Source organism: Aethina tumida, chromosome 1 (genome assembly GCF_024364675.1).
Source record: "Aethina tumida isolate Nest 87 chromosome 1, icAetTumi1.1, whole genome shotgun sequence".
Taxonomy (NCBI): domain Eukaryota; kingdom Metazoa; phylum Arthropoda; class Insecta; order Coleoptera; family Nitidulidae; genus Aethina; species Aethina tumida.
In genome coordinates this window covers 76,457,860-76,475,731 of record NC_065435.1, presented here as the reverse complement: position 1 = coordinate 76,475,731, position 17,872 = coordinate 76,457,860, and the positions used below count along the sequence as shown (strand labels likewise).

Here is a 17,872-nt window from a genome sequence, read left to right as displayed (position 1 = left end):
GCAGATAAATAAAAACATTAGCCGTGGAAAGCAAGCGGCGAGCGGTGGCAATCAGCCATTCCCTCCATTCCCAAACAAAATTGACTCACGGCGCGCGTCTTAGCCCCCGCGAACGTCGGCAACGTTGCGCACAACACGAACAGTCTAGGGTATCTCTGTCGTCTACTACGTCGGGCATACTATCCACAGCCGAGTGTGAAATCAATTCAATTCACGTCGCAAACGAGACCGTGTCCTCAACCCGAGTGCTACATCGCAGTACCGCGTTCCGATCGCTCCACCAGAAAATCAGTGCCAGTGCGTCGCGGCGGTTCCGCCATCCCGACACATAATAATAATAATAATAATAATAATAAAAATAATAACAAGAAGAAGAATAATTCGGTGCGCGGTATGTTTGTTGTGCCCATGGTTCGGTAGTGTGTCCATGTGACTTTCGAAGCGATGTCGGTGAAGTCGTCCGGTTCGGACGGCGCGCCGGACAAGGGCCAGGCCGTCCGTTCCGGCTACCTACGCAAGTTCAAGACGATGAAGAAGAAGTGGTTCGTGCTGCGGGCCGAGTCCGCCGATCGGCCCGCCCGTCTCGAGTACTACGACTCCGAGAAGAAGTACAATTGTGGCGCGGACGCGAAACGCAGCATCCCCCTGAAGACGTGCTTCAACATCAACAAGCGCAAGGACGTCAAGCACAAGCATGTGCTGGCGCTCTACACTAAGGACGAGTGCTTCTCGATCCAGCTGGACTCGGAGGACGAGCTGGACGGGTGGCTGAAGGCGTTGCTCACCCTCCAGCACGGCGACGACGCCGCCGACGGCGAAACTCCCAAACCCACCTACGGTATGTCTTCCACGGTTCTTCCCCCGTGTCTCGTGTTAGCGCGTCGTTTCCCTGTTACCCTCATGCCGCCCGAGACGACGAACTTACTTTTCACTTGACCACCCTCCACCTCGGAGGTGCACTTACCATACACCGACCGGTCCTGTTAGTTGATCTGAATCATCCCAAAAAATATACGAAATTTACGAATGTTTTGGTTGCCGCCATGTTGGAATAACAGCCCGGAAACACGCAAGAAAGCGTATTTTTACTGCTAACTGCAGCAAAACCATTCGATTTCGACAGTTGAACGTCATAACATTCCAATTAAGTAACTGTCACGGTTTGAAAAACGTACAGATCGTGTTTGTGTTCGATGTTGTTTGAATGTTTTGGTCCGCCGCCATATTGGAATAACAGTTCAAAACAAACCCATGCAGTTTCGATCCGTTACGGATTTCTACAAATTTAAACACGATGAAAATATGCGTATTTATTCCATGCCATGAAAATTCAAACCGTTACGATCTTAAGATGTTAACATTACATATTTTAAATAAGCATTTAATTATTAAATGATGAAGGAAAAAATGTCAAATGTTAAATTTATCAGTGTTAGAAAACTAATTTAAATCGGGAATGTTTTGATTTACTATGTGACTTTTATAATGATTATGGTAAATGACGAAATTGTATAAATCATACTGATTGTTTAATTAATTATTTCACTCTTTATTATTAGTTTTTGTTTGTCTGATGCAATTTTGTATTGTTATTAATATTAACATTTGAAACTGAAGACAATGAAAATAAAAAATTAATTCTGTGAATAATTATAATAATAATAATCTGAATATAAAATTTTATTAAGAAACATTGATAATAATAATATCTATAGAAAAGGATTTTTATATATGTGTTTGTATATATAATAATTTTCTGACTCTACTATTTTTGTACAACACTCTATATATTATGACTTCTTTGTATATTGCGTATCTCGATCGTTACAGTATTTTAATAATTCCATTTGTCACAGCTAATTTTTAACATATTATAATGTTGATGTTTATTTACTCCCGGGACACCTTGTATTTTAAATACCTTGATTATTTCTTGCAGCATTTTTATAGTTCCATATCATCTTTTACTGTTTTTAATAGAAATCACGTTAAAGTTTATGGCTCATTTGTATTTATGATTCATATATTCGTATATGTTAACTATCTTGATATAAGTGATTATTCATTGCAATATTTATTAATCATTGACTTTATTCATTTTATTTATCGGTGACTATGTCGTGAACATTTTATATATCATAATATTTGTTCGTGAATGCCAATTATTCATTTAATTTCATTAATACATATGTTATCATCGGAATAGTTCACTAAGGTCTTGTCTATTCAACCTGTTTTGTTATTTAATAACTTATCAGTATTTTAAGTTGGTATATAATAAGCAGAAAAATATGTTACTGTTTCGTCTCAAGTAACAGGTAACATAGTATTTTCAGTAACCAGTTTTACGAGGCAATAAACAGCCCCCCGTTCCTAAACAACGACCCCAAAAAGGGGATCGATATGCGGTGTAAAAACGAACGTACAACCGCCAAAAGGCACACTCAAAACCAGGTTGGTTTAAAATAAGGTAATGATTTTAGGTTACAAAGATCGTATGGAGCACCACACTTGAGAGGTTGTTAAGGAGATGACTAGACAAAAATGATCGAAATCATTGATTAGCCGACCGACTGTTTTGAATGAGTCTATTTTCGAATAGAAGAAGTTGGAGAGATTGCAAAACATCAAAAATTATCTACAGTTTTTAAGGAAGGGGGAAATGTACGGTGATTTAGCATTAGAAAACGTCCACGAACTGTTCCGATGACAGCTCATTAAATAGTTTGTTTTCAGTGCCGCCAGAAAAACCGATTGTCATACTTCATCGTAACAATTCAATTACCCGATACCGAAAACACCACACCGCATAGAGTTTGTATTTGTTTTTGGGTGGTCTCTTAATTGAGCGGCAGTTAAAGCCCGATAGGTTTTTATCTGTACCTCTGTGACCTCCCAACAATCGACTGTTTTGATGGAATTATTTCGGGAATGTTTATTCGTTGAGGTCGCACTGCGCACGCACACACACGAAAAATGTTGCGTAATTTTTCGAAATGCGAACGTATCGTTTTAGTGCCGTTTTATTGTCTGACGATTGGTTCGGTATCAATAATCCGTCGCATAGGGAAATTCAAAGTCGAATCGAGGAATGCGGTTCGGTGAATTGAGCAAAACAAATACCATCGAAAACAAACTGCTTGTACTGATTGCTGATTAATTTTGTGGATTTATTCGGTCGATGTAAGATTGTATGTGCAATTGACAAAAAAAAAAAAAAAATAATAATAAATTACACAAACATGTAATCTTATCTTTGACACTAGTAAATATGCGCTGCTACTGAAGGATAATCGGTACAATCAACTTTTATATGATAATTTTCGGTTGCAAATTCTCGCAACACAATTAACACAAATTATTGTAAATGGTTTCAAATAGTGCACAATAATTGTGTACGTCATTTAGTTTTGACGCAGGTCTTAAGAGATTACAAAAAGGAGTTAGATAACGAAGTCTATGAATGAATTATAATGTGATGCAATATTTTGTTAAAACGAGATTCTTATATTGGCAAACGTAAAAAGTTCATTCATCGCGCAATTTCTTACATTCTTACATTCAATGACAGATGAGAGAAGAGGTTTTACATTGAGCGAGTGTCGAACCAATATGGTACAGCTAAAGTAAAAACCGTACGACGGATAAATTAAGTTTTGTGACCAAATTCTCGCGTTAATGGCAATCGTAAATGGCGGTATTTATCACCGACAATAGAAAACCTGCGAACAATCCCACTTCCCTATTTCGGGCCGAGCAATTTGATCGAAGAGACATTAACATGTAAATTGCTTCATCCACTCCCATGTCCTCTTCATTGCGTTTTCTCGTCATGTCTGCGCCGCGATATAGCCGAACCAGGCCTTACGGTATTTTTATCGACCATTTTATTTTCATTTGAAATGGGCCGTACGGCGCTGAAAATAAAAAAATAACGACAATAACAACAAGAACAACCACGGAATAAATAAAAACGGAAAGTGATACCGCACAACCCGGACTTACTTTCTAAGAGAGATAAGTCCGTATTGCCTCGCGAGATCAATATTTATACGGCAAATAGAAGCACTTCCTGAATGCGACCAGTCCCGATAATGTTGCACCATATCGGTTAACAAAACAACAACAACAACAACAACAACAACAAAGAAAGGACACTGGACTACCAAGCCCAGCTATCCGTGTCGTGTGTTCCGTGGCACCTGGCAAAACGAAAATCCACCCAGCAATTACGTAATTTGTTTTTACACCATTTCGACTCGGCCTAAATTATTAATTGACCTTCGGTTTCCGAATCGGTGCTGCATTTATCGTGTGCAATTATGAAGCGCCAGCGGTTGCTGTGTAACCAAGGCCGTCGCGGCTTAGGAGGAGGTGCACGTCGCGACGCCGACAGCGTCGCCATGCCTCGTGTTATTGTTGTTGGCGTTCGCCTCATCCCCAAAGTCTGGACGGGTTCGGGCGCACTCGCAACAAACTAGCGCACAGTAATCACCACCGGATCGATAGGGGATGTAAACAACAAGGTTTTTGGGGGGCGGCGACACACGGTGCGGCGGCGTCTGTCTGCTCGGCGTGGCCGTGACCCGTCCGGGGGTAATAATTGGTTTTGCGCCGTCGATTTATTAGGCAGGACCACCGACGATCCGGTCCGAGGGACGTGGGGGGGAGGCCAGTAAGGGTTGACCCAGTTTGCTCCTTGAGGTGTCCTCATGCTTTGAAAGCCCGAAGGTGGCCTGATTACCCACATCTCGTTACAGTTTCAACTTTGGTTTGTCAATTTTAGATAACACACAAAATCACGGAATGGTTGAAAAAGTTTACTTTTGGCAGGACACCAATTGTCCACTGAACTTTGGGCCTACCGCTTGGGAATAATAACAAATGTGACTTTTCCCAATTACACACAAACACACAGTATTGTATCTGCGAAACGATTGGAAGTAAACTTTGTACCATCGAGATTTTTCCCCTTGAGACGTTTGAAATTAATTGTCCATTGTGAACGGTCGTGTCACCAAATTGGACTAATTCATGTTTCTTACAACACAGTTGCAAGGTTCACAATCCTATCGTGAACAATAACGCGTTGTTTACGAAAAATCCAGCGGTAAACATCACAATATCATCGAGATAACCTTGTGGGCTGGTGTTTTCTGGTCCCGCAATTGAACTTGCACACGTGTGACCGCTTAAAAAAATCGTACCAACAGATACATCATATACACGCACTCGCACACACACACACACACACACACACACACACACACACACACAAAACCGCTCCGGAACCGTTATAAGGCGACGCCGTTTCCCTGATAACGGCCGAAATTTATGAATGCGTGCACCTGCATTGTGTCGCCTTATCGACGCGTTCATTCATCAACGCGTCCACGTTTCATCTCGCATTGTTGCATCCGCACGTGCCGATAAATAACCTTAAGCCAGAAATGAGAGAAAAAAAGACGAACCGCAAAATATTTACACTAACCTGCGTGTGTTTTGATAGCGCCAAGCGCGAGACGATCAATAAATTTTGGTGCCTTCGATTTTAACCTTGCACATAAAAAATATGTTTTTCCATTAGCATTACCTAATGGCAACTTATATTGCGATAGAATTCTGCGTCTCAAACAGATTGGTTGGTAAAGTTTGATGATTATAAAGACTCTAGACATCAAACTTACCTATGCTAATGGTTAATGTTGATTATAATTTTATGATTTGAAAAAACAAAATTATTCAATTCATAATTAACTAACTATTACATACACAAAGAAAACTATTTAGCACATAGTGCGAATCAAACATCAAACTCCTTTTCAAATCGTTAATGTTTAAACAAGTGTGAAACTACATATACTTTTTATGACTAGAATAAAAGAATATAACGAGAAAGGAATAGAAATGTTATATAGTATCAGATCATCTAATAAAAACTAGTACATAATGTTAAAAACTTAAAACAACCTATTTAACATTTAATGTTAATCTAACTTTAAACTTTACGTATCGTCGCACTCTTTTTTAAATCCCCATGTTTAAACAAGGGTCAGATTATACTTTATAAGATCCGAGTAAAATAATAAATTTTTTGAAGTATGATATTTGCATATAACAATCTATTCTTTTGAAAGAAACTAGTACATAAATATTTAATACTTTATGATAATCAAACATTAAATATTGCATAAACTGTTATCAGATTTGTTTAAATCCAGTCAGATTGATTATATAAATTGATTGAATAAAAATTGAAATGATTTATTTAAAAACTATCAGAAAAGATTGTTTTTAAATTTTTATGGCTTTTAGAAAAACACTCATTGCATATAATCTAGGGACACTATAAATAAATCTATTTAGGTAAGTAATGTGAGACTTAACTGTGCTTATTACGACTATACTTTATTTATTTGGACAAAAAATGTGTGACAAACAGAAGTGTTATATTTAAAAAATATATATAATATATACATAATATTTATTTTAACATGGTACTAGAAATCGAAATAAACTTATCTAGTATTTAATACTAATTTAAACAACGGTTAGAATATACTTTTTTATATTTAAATAAAATAATAATCATATTATTTTTCTTTTATAACTAATTATAGTTATAAAAGAAAAACAGATGTATTATACATTAAACAGATATTAAAGTATAACACTTCATAACATTTCTTTAAACAGAGACTAATACTTAATTCTGGAAACACAAAAATATCTATTTAGTGTCACGTGTTAATTATAATTAAACTTCAAACTTTAACCACGGTAATGATGGCCTCTTGTTTAAATTTTTATATTCAAACAAGAGGCAATATTCTTTACGATAATGAGTTATATAAAAGAAAGAAATTATTATATATTTTTAAAAACATAAACTATAAAACTTAATAATTTACTTTAACAAAAATTCGTACATAATTTTAAAATTGTATACGACACATAAAAAATATTTGGAGTTTATTATCTAACTTATAATTTGACCTACGATATCGCGGGACTTCCTTTAAATTCTTGTTTTTTAACAAGGGTTACATTATACTTTTATGACTTGAATAAAAGTATATGAGTTATAAAAGGAAAGTAGAAGTGTGAATAGTATAATACTCCAGATGTTTCTTTTAACCAAAAGTAGGAGAGAATACTCAAAACATGAAAAATCTATTTAATATTGCGTGTTAATTGAACTTGAATATTGTTTATGGTGATGGTGGCCTCTTGTTTAAATCTCTATATTCAAGCAAGAGTTATACTACAATTTTTATGATTTTAACGAAAGAATATAATGAATTATAAAAATAAACAAAAGTATTACATTTTAACATTACACTTTTTTAACAAAAAATAGTTATATATATATAAAAATCTCTTAAGTATTTAAAGTTAAACTAATAACAAATTTTAATTACTGCAATGGGTGGTCCTCTAAAATTCTTGAGTTTAAACAAGGATTGCATTATACTTTTTATGATCTGAATAGAAGAATATAATGAGCTATAAGAGAAAAATAAAAATGTCACCATTTTGAACCGTTTCAAGTATAACAAACGTTTTTTTTAAAGAATACCGAAATACCGTAATACCAAAAACAAACATTTATTTAGCATTTTTGGTTTAACTCTTGCCTTTAAACAACATTATATTTTAAAGAGGATATCTTTATGATTTATGTCTTAAAAGACAGAATTGTATATAATATTTAAAAAGATAAACGTAAATCTTTGTATAACAACAATTAATTTTTATTGGTAAGAATAAAAATATTAATTTGCGCTAGAGACAAAAGTGTTAAACTTCAGAAAACTAGTAGATACATGGCATACAAAAAGTAGTATTTAGCACTTAGTGCTAATCTTGTACGAATCTTGACAGTCGACAACAATGAATCAGGATTTCTGGCGCCGTTTTCGGGACGCGACAACCTTAAACTAGAAACTAAAAAAAAATTAAAATAAAATAAAATAAAAACATTGACAGTTGCGCCAACGTAACTGGGCGTAAACGTAAACCGTGTTTCGAGGCATAGATAATGATTGTGTCAATACGAAACTGGATGACTGGATCGTTTCTCGGTCGTTTCGGGATGTAAACACGCACTCGAAATCCAGTCCGTAAACAGATTTGGCCCACATATCTTCTCGCACAGCCTCCGATCCGGTGGAAATGGAGTGGTGCAAGGACGCGCACTGGAGCCGAGTTAACTGGTTTATTTGTATGTTATGAATGGACGCGACGTTAGTATTCGATACGGCGCTGGAAAACGTGGGACTGGCGGAATACCAATCATGTTTACGTCGGTGGGTTTTTTCGGGACGTTACAACGGAGAAAAATTCAATCGGCCAAAGGTGCGACCGAATGACTAATCGTTACGGATCGATATTCGAAATTGCGGTCGGCGTTCAAGATGGCGCCCGGCAATTTTTCAATTTCCTTCGGAACGAGGTGATTCAAAGAGGAAACCGTGACAGGAAGCGATTCTCGGAACTCAGGATGTGGACGCCCGAATTGTGCGTTCCGATTCAAGCCGGCAATTAATTATTTTTATCGCCTCGCACACCGCAAAAACTCGACGGCGTCTCGGGTCTTGGAACCTTCGTCAGGTTATCGGGGAGCAAGTCGCGGCCCGTCACTCAATAAGGGCACACACGTGCCGGAATTTCCGGCGTATTAATATCGAATTTTACGTGGCCATTCATCACGCGCCCGTCCCGATGTCGTTTCGCATTTGCGTCGATGTGCACGTGAAAACGCACACGAAAATAGTACGATGACTGACACGGTACTACGACAATGCTACGTACGTTGCTTTTGCGTGTGTCACGAGGCTGAATCGCTGTTCGATCACCATTACCGACGATTCGTCAAATTTCCGCCTGACAGCTTTTTTATTTTATTTTAGTCCCTTTAGTCGCGAATGTGCTAACCTAGACTTTCGTTGGACTCCGATCGTTCCACGTGGATCGATCCAAGGTGATAAATTATTAACGAGGTTGGTGCACGTGCAGGCACGTGGTTGGTTTTTCGTCGTTTTAGGTCGGCATTTTGTGCGACAGTGTCTGCGTCGTTCTATAATTAAAAAAAATAATTCCGCTGTTTTCAAATCACTTGTAACAAACATGTGACGCAAAGGCGGCCGTCTAAAAATAGACGCGGCACAAATTCGAATATATTTTTACAGAAAGGGTCTTTGTGTTAATGCCGCGCATTGTGATAATCCAAAAGGAAAATATTTTCGTGTGCGAATGACGAAAATTTGCTCGTATTTGGTTATTCATAAACTGATAAGGATTTAACGATTTTGTCGCATTTTTTTTTAAACACAGTTTGTGCGTAATGTTTATTTAATTTGTCACGAAACACAATAAAGAATAGACAAAACGATAATTTTGCACTATATAATTTGTTTGTTGATAGATTAAATTGTTTATTTGTTTAAAAACGTTCGCAACAAACAAGATAACGAGTGCATTTTTTTCCGAAAAAAATAAAGCGATAACGACAATCACATACGTACCAGGTGACGTGTTTTTCTCTTAGAAAACCCGTCCTTGGGTAATTCACGTTTTCCACAAAGTTGTTTGCGTGAAATTTCCTTCGAGACAAACACACGTCAATTTCGGACTTGTTTTCGTCGTTCCTGCATTAATTATTATTTACGACGGCCGTTTAATTTTCTGACCGTGAGCTAAACCTAAAGTTTTATCGATGCCGGATTCCTCGAATGCGGCGAAAACACTTCGGCTGGATTTAGCACCGAGTGTGGAACAAAATTCCTATGAATGATGCAGCCGATAAATAAATGTTTTTTACCGTGAATGATATGTTTTTATCGACTTTCCCTGAATCAGCCAAAAAAAAAAAACAACACACACACACACACACATCTAGATTAGATATTAGATATACAAGTGCCTGTACAAAACAACAACAAAAAAATATTTTATCCACCTTTCGTCCTTGATCGAAAATTTTTATTCGCACGGCGATAAAACCGACGACGCACGCACACGAGCTTGCGTGTTTTTTTCCATTCCATTAAGAAAATATAAAATTTTTACGGCACACCATAATCCAGAAGCGGGGCCGGGGCCGGGGCCGGGGCCGGTTGCCTCACGGTTGCGCCCGTTGTTTTCGAACAGGTCGTTTACATCCGACGACGACCTTTTTTTAGATCGCCACAGGGATATTTTGTTACTGCGGCTTTTCAAGAGGTGATTCACTCCCATACGATTTTCGTTCGATCACTATTCCCATGCCGCCGGTGAGCCGGTGAGCCGGTGAGCCGGTGAGTCAGCCAATTTTATTTCCACGACGACAGTTTTCGCAGCTCCCGCAGCCGCCAAAAACCCAGATGAATCCCGACCGTCTGCGATAATTTGCCGGAATTGCCGGAAAAGTCGGTCTTCGAAACGTCGGTTGGTCGTGACGGAACGGTTTTTCGGGGCGTAGAACAATTGACCCAGCGCCCGAAGGAACAGTTGGATTCCTCTCAAGTTCAATGGTTTCCCATGGTACGGTCGTCGCGGCACACAATCGTAACGTGACATTTATTGGGCCTCGCGGTCCGTCCATCCATTACGCCGCCGATCACAGGTGCTCTCTCGCGCTAATGGTCGGGGCCGATCTCTGAAATGTGAAAGTGAGCATATTTCTTTGTATTAATAATTCTAAAAATAGCGCGTCGCACAAACAATTCGTGTGAAAATAGTTGTAAATAAATTACGTCAGCGCGGCAAACCTCCAGACAAACACATTTATGGCGGATCCGCCTTTGCCAGCTTGTAAAATTGTTCTCAATAAAACAATTCAACAATTTTTCTTACGTCCGCATATTGTTGGAAAACAATTTTTAAAAATGCTCGATTTTATTGAAAATATTTGTTCTTTATCATCGTCCCAACATTGACGTGGAAAAAGAAAAACGGAAAAAACTGTCCCAAAATCAAAGAACAAAGTCGTTCTTCTCGATGATTTTTTTTTATCTGGCCCGTTATCTGTTAAACTAAAACAGCGACGTTGTAATATAAATATACAAATCGTGTTATCACGTTTTTGTGTCAATTTCAAGCTCCATTTGTATTGCGACAACTTCCCAGTAATTGTTACATGATTTGCAAAATCTCGGTAATTTCTACAAACTTATCGCCGCCTCTTGTAGTAGAATTCATCAACGGGATACTTATCTGCAACGATAGGCGCCTATATCTTTCGTGACGGCGTTTCGGTATTTATAGACGGCTAGATAAAGAAATCAAACATTCTAAGTCGAAAACCAGTTATATCAAACCATCGAGATCTATTTATACGATATTTTCGCATGTCGCAACTTATCGTGTTTGCATTTGGATTTAGGATCGATTCGCGAAAAAAAACACATCCGTTACGTCACGCCGAATGAAAAAATTCTCTTCGGAAATGAGTGTGGACTTTTGTCTCTGGATAATCAAATGTAATTGATACATTTTCAAAATGACAGAAGTCTAGAAGTTCTAGAAATGTCCAAATAAGGTGATTCTAAAGTTTAGTTCTGTAATCAATGTAAATATATTTTATTACTGAAGATGATAATTTCTAAATGGAAAATATACATACCAAAAATAAATTGATAAATATTTTAATAGCCACAAAATAAACCTACAAGCATTTGTAAACTGATGATAGTCGTTCTGTGATATTTTGGATTCCTTATCTTGAAAAATTCTCCAAGTAAAAATAAAAAATTTATTTATTTTATAGACATGTGTGAAGCTGTTATAGTCATATTGTAAGATATTGAAAGTTCCATAAAATTCTATAAACCAAAAATTGAAAAGTTTATTCAGAAGCTTTTATAGACGTTTGTAAAACTGTTGTAGTCGTTCGCCGATATTTTGTATCTGCCGTCTTGAAAATTATAATTGTATTTAAATAAAAAAGAAAACTGTTACAATCGTTTTGTTATATTTTGCATCCTGCTCGTTGAAAGTTACATAAAATTCTACAAAACAAATGCAAAAAAGTCGTTAAAGTTACGAACATCTGTGAAATTGTTGTAGTGGTTTAATGATATTTGTATCCGGCATTTTGAAAGTTCAGTAATAATCTACAAACCAAAAAGAAAGTCATTAAAAGATTATATAATTACTTGTGAATCTGCTATATAAATTTCTCCAAAGATTGTATAATCGTTTTATGATATTTTGATTTCAGCATCTTGCAAGTTTCATAAAATTCTCCAACCCAAAAGAAAACAAGTAAGGAAGTTTTTATAAACGTTTGTGAAGCTGCTACAGTTGTTCAATAATATTTTGAATCTGTCATTTTGAAAATTATAAAAGTGTACAAATCTGTGAAACTGTTATAGTGGTTTTATGATTTTTTGTATTGGGCATCTTGAAAATTAAATAATATTTTACAAACCAAAAAGAAAGTAATTCTTTAAACAAAAAAAAGTCGTTTGGCTATTTAAAAACACGCTCTTGAAGCCGTTATAATAATTTTAAGATATTCTGTATTTTAGCATCTTGAAAGCCCAAATGTTTTATAAACAAAACACAACAGTTACCTTAAATTAGCTAGGATCTTTTACATACTTTTGTGTAGCTGTATAATCTTTTTATGATATTTTATATATATCATCTTGTAGGTTTTATAAAATTATAAAAATGTATAAATGTGTGTTTCCGGTGTCTAAATTATTCTATAGAATTATACCGAAACAAAACAAACAACAACAAATAAGCAGAAAGTTGTTTAAAAACTTTTACATTTGTACTTTTCGTAAAACTGTTAATAGTTGCATGATATGTTGGATTTGTCATTGTGAAAGCAAAAATTTTACAAAAAAAAAAGATAACGTATTTGTGAAATTGTTATGAGTGTTTTATGATATCTTCAAGGTTGCATGAAATTCTACAATCAAGTAAGAATGTCGTATAGAAGCTTTTACATACATTTGTGAAGCTGTTATAGTCATTGTATCAGAATTTAAACGCGTCATTTCGAAAGCTTATAATTTTGTCTACAAACAAAAGAGAGAGAGAGAGAGAGAGAGAGAGAGAGAAAGTCATACAGAAGCTTTTGCAGACTTTTGCGAAGCTGTTAAAGTCAAGTAGTCACATATTTTGTTATTGAAGAAAAACTTAAAATATAAAAAATTACGAACAAGAATAAAGCAACTCAGAAGCTTCTACAGATCTTGAATTTTATATAAAATTCTTAAAAATAAAAATAAGAAGAGATATTGACATGTTTTTGAAGACATTTCTGAGTCTTGATATGGTATTTTTCTGTGATATTAAAGCACCGCCATCTTGAAAGATATATAACATTCTACGAATGAAAAACAAGATATGATATTTATGAAGCTGTTATATCTAGTTTGAATTATTTTTAATACATCATCTTGAATTTTCTATAAAATTTTTACTAATTAAAATAAGAAGAGACAAACAACAACAAAAAAGAAGAATGTCGTTCAAAAGCTTCTACATATGTACTTTTGTAAAGCTGTTATAGTTGTATGATATGTTGATCCGTCATCGTGAAAAAAAATCTGCAAAAAAAAGAAGCTTTTATACACATTTGTGTAATTGTTTACGATATTTTGCATCCGGCATCTTCAAGGTTGCATAAAATTCTGCAATCAAGTAAGAATGTAATTCAGAAGCTTTTGCTTACGTTTATGAAGCTGTTATCGTCGATGTATAAAATTTTGAATGCGTCATTTAGAAAGATTATAATTTTGTGTACAAACAAAAAAGAGAGAGTGAGATAAAGAAAGTCATTCAGAAGCTTTTATTGCAGACTTCTGTGAAGCTATTAAAGTCATGTAGTCGCATATTTTTAATCAATACATATTTTGTTATTGAAGATGACAATTCGTAAATGGAAAATACACATACCAAAAATAAACCGATAAATATTTTAATAGCCACAAAACAAACTTTAAAGCAATTAATTATGGTGACAAATTCTTTGACCTTTAACGAAGTTGATCTTTTTAACGTTTTATCTGTGTTTACATAATTGAGTGTTTGAGAATGAAATAAATGTTCGACTGTTGCCGCATCGAAAAACCTGCCCGGTTATAAATTTGCCAATATGCAATGAACTAATCGCATCGAAATTGCATTTATCGGTGAATCAGTGTGCGACAATGTGAAAACGGCCGGTCCCACCGACCAATGAATGTTTCTTAAGCCGTTTGCTCTCACACACACACACACACACACACACACATACAGTCGTCGTTCCCTTGTTGTTTACCAACGCGTCGATTCCAAGAAACGCGATAAAAACCGTTGAAAACATCCAGTCGGTTCGGTACAGCGCTTAATAGTTGTTTACTACAAGCCCGCACAGAGATCTATTTTAGATGAATCATATCCGCTTGAAAATATGCACGGGGCGAAATGCCGGAGACCTTCTGGCTCTGCCCACGACGGACAAAACAACGTTGCCGGGCCGCGGACGATCGGAAGACATCTGCGCCACCACTAATTAACAATCGGATCCGCATCGGGGCCCCCCCGAAACACCGTAAACAACAGATGCCGGCCACTTAAAACTTGATATTGTCCGCCGTTTAATCCCGAAATTTAATTGAACCTTTTACGGCAGATGTCGTCGACGCGCTCGCTCGCTGCACGTTACTTTCTTTTTTATTCTATTTCTATTTTATTTTATTTTATTTTATTTTATATATACACGTACCTATATCATTTTTTTTTTTTCGCTCTCAGGCCGCGTCCAAATATAATTTGTGCGTTTGTCGGGTTTTGATGTGGGTGCGCGCGCGCGTTATTTTTAAATCCGAAACGAAAATTAACACCATTTTCTTGCCTACGGGTCGGCCGTATTGTTTTTGTCGTGTGGGCCCCCGTGCATTCCAGCGACTAATTATAGTGATTAACAGAGGCCGCCGAGTTGTTTTTTTTTTTTTTTATTTCTTTCGGCTAGAACGACGCGCTGTTTCACAAGACTAGTCGGAAGCAGAAGTAATTAACGGGGTCGAAAAAACCGGATGGCCACCGAGATTGTGTCAGATCGAACTTTTAAATAGGCTTCGAAATTGTTTCACTTCTACTTTGGATTCGCTTTGTAGAAAAAATAATAAGAATCTAAAAATACAAAAGGGAAAAGGTCGTTCAGAAGTTTTTACAGACATTTCTTAAGCTGTGTGCTTAAGTGTTGTTGAATTTTTGGAACCGCCATCTTAAGATATATAAAATTCTATATCTCTTTCTCTTGAAATTTATGTAAAATTTTACATAAATATAAGAATAAGAAAATTTTATGAAGCTTCTTCTATAATGCGTCATCTTAAAAAATCCAAAAAATACACATCAAAAAGAATAAAGTCATTCAGAAGTTTTATATTATATGAAGCTGTTTTAATCGTTTTGGTGTATTTTAATTAATTTCCTATAAAATTCTTAAAAATAAAGATGAGAAGAGTTATTCAGATGTTTTCAGTCTCTGTGTTATTATTCTGTGATATTTTGGCACCGCCATCTTGAAAGATATATAAAATTGTAGGAAAGAAGTACAAGAAAAACTGACTTAGAATGTTTTAGAAACTTTTATAAAGAGGTGATATTTTGAATCCACCGCCTTTAAAAATCTATAAAAATTACAAAAAAAAAAACAAGAATAAAGCAAGTCAGAAGCTTTTACAGATATTTATGAAACTGTTAATACACCATCTTGAATTTTCTATAAAATTCTTAAAAATAAAAATAAGAAGATACATTGATATGTTGATATGTCTTGAAAGATATATAAAATTCTATGAAAGAAGAACAAGAAAAACTGACTTAGAATGTTTTAGAAACTTTTATAAAGTGGTGACATTTTGAATCCATGAAGATGTTATAGTCCTTCTTTAACCACCGTCTTGAAAAATCTATAAAAAAATACAAACAAACAAAAATAAAGCAATTCAGAAGCAGTGTGGCCATTCAGCAAACCGGGTTTCTCGGGTCTAAGACGATTTTGGAGTGCTCGTTTTCGTTCATCATGTTCGGTTTCCGAATCGAAACGCGACTGCCGTGGATACGCATGCCGTTTTTAGTATTAGTTTTTTCCAATTTTATATTTACCTGCAAAGCGTTTTTAATAAGATTTGCGGTCGGCATTAATTGACGATCTTGCATTATTAGAATAAAATTTTGAAGTCGGTGTGAATATAGTACATTTTTGTTTCAATATAATTATGAAATTAATAATATAACTACAATTATAAAATAAACAATGATAATAATGTAATAAACAATCAATATTTATTTATGGTTAATTTAATTGTAAAAATATATTATATAATTATTAAAATAAACTTATACAATAAAATAATTCTGAGAGAAATACTATGATTTTGATTTCAAACACAAATGTGTTAATTAACTACTCGTTTTGTTAATATTAATATTGTTCACCGTACAAATTGTTCATTAAATTCTAAATTATTTAATACAAATGTATATTTAATATAACTATTAAAAATAATTATATAGTAGGAACATTATTGCAGATATCATATTATTCGGTTTTAGGACTATAAAAAAGGACAAACATTTATTTTATATCTAAAGTGTGGAAAATAATATTCAATTATAAAATTACTGATAAATCTTAAACATTGGTACTTTTTAGAATAAATTTGGTATAGATTTTATTAATTACACAGCACGACTCGTTCAATAATAATCATAATAACAATTTAGTTCAGATTAATGAAAACCAAAAGAGAAATTTTCTTTTATATTTGAAGAACTTCAAATTATTTACTGAATTATTAAATTTGTCTAATTGAACTGATTACAAATGTTAATATTAAAAAAGTATGTTGATTAAAAATAAATGTTGTATTTAATTTAAATATTAAACGAAAACTTTAAATTAATTTGAACCATACAATATAATTAAATATAATTATTTGACTTTTTTAATAACTTGAAATAACTGACATTTTATAACTTGAAATAATTTACTTTTATTATAGTGGAAATGGAATACATAACGATACAATTATAATATTTATAATATTTTATTTTTTGCTGATGGAATATTCTCCGTATAGTCCTTAATTTAGTAAGTTTTTAAACACTTGTTTTGAAAGTACTATGTTGGGATAAGATGGCAAAGTGCTTTGAAAATTGGTTCACATAAAAAAAATTGTGTCAGTCTTCATGGAGAATATTTTGAAAAACAAGAAACAATTAAATTTTGTTCATATACGTGTATCTCGAAACTGATCGAACATCCAAATTTAACTTCTGGCAGTCTTAACTATCATATTTGTCCAATAATTTAACAGTATTTGCACTTTGTTTGATGTATTTGTAATATAAATATTCCGAATACTACATTTGTGTACAAACTTATAATAAATATTTAATTTTACATTTGTTGTGTTATTTAGGTCTAAGATAGTTTTATTATTAAATTAAATATCATGTAAGACTTAGTTTTAATCCTAATATTAAGGTACCTTAATTACCTTAAAGTTTTAGATATTTTTTACAGTTAGCTGCTGAAAACTAAAAATTTTATTAAATAAATGTTATTTTACTGCTTAAAATTAAATAAATAAATTTTTACTAAAAAAATTGATTGTTTATTATAATCAAAGTAGTATATATCGTTACACTAACAGACTTTTACTACAATTTAGCAATTTGACAATGAAGAGCAATTACAATATATATATATATATATATATATATATATATATATATATATATATGTATGTATATATATATATATATATATATATATATATATATATATATATAGTATTGTAATTGCTCTGATTTGTGATGAAGCTCGTGTTAAAGAAAATTCTAGACTATGATACATTTGTGTAGATCTTTAGTCGTT

At 34.3% G+C, this 17,872-nt stretch overlaps 1 protein-coding gene across 9 annotated transcripts in view; it reads left to right on the top strand.

The window, feature by feature from the left end:
* The first annotated feature begins 205 nt into the window (after window positions 1-205).
* Window positions 206-17,872, top strand: part of LOC109598230 (insulin receptor substrate 1) — a 44,279-nt gene continuing 26,612 nt past the window's right edge. For all 9 annotated transcript variants that reach the window (XM_020014096.2, XM_049961641.1, XM_049961640.1 and 6 more), the window contains exon 1: window positions 206-838. In XM_020014096.2, coding sequence (XP_019869655.1) covers window positions 445-838 — 394 coding nt within the window. In that variant the 5' untranslated portion in view covers window positions 206-444. The remainder of the gene's footprint in view (window positions 839-17,872) is intronic.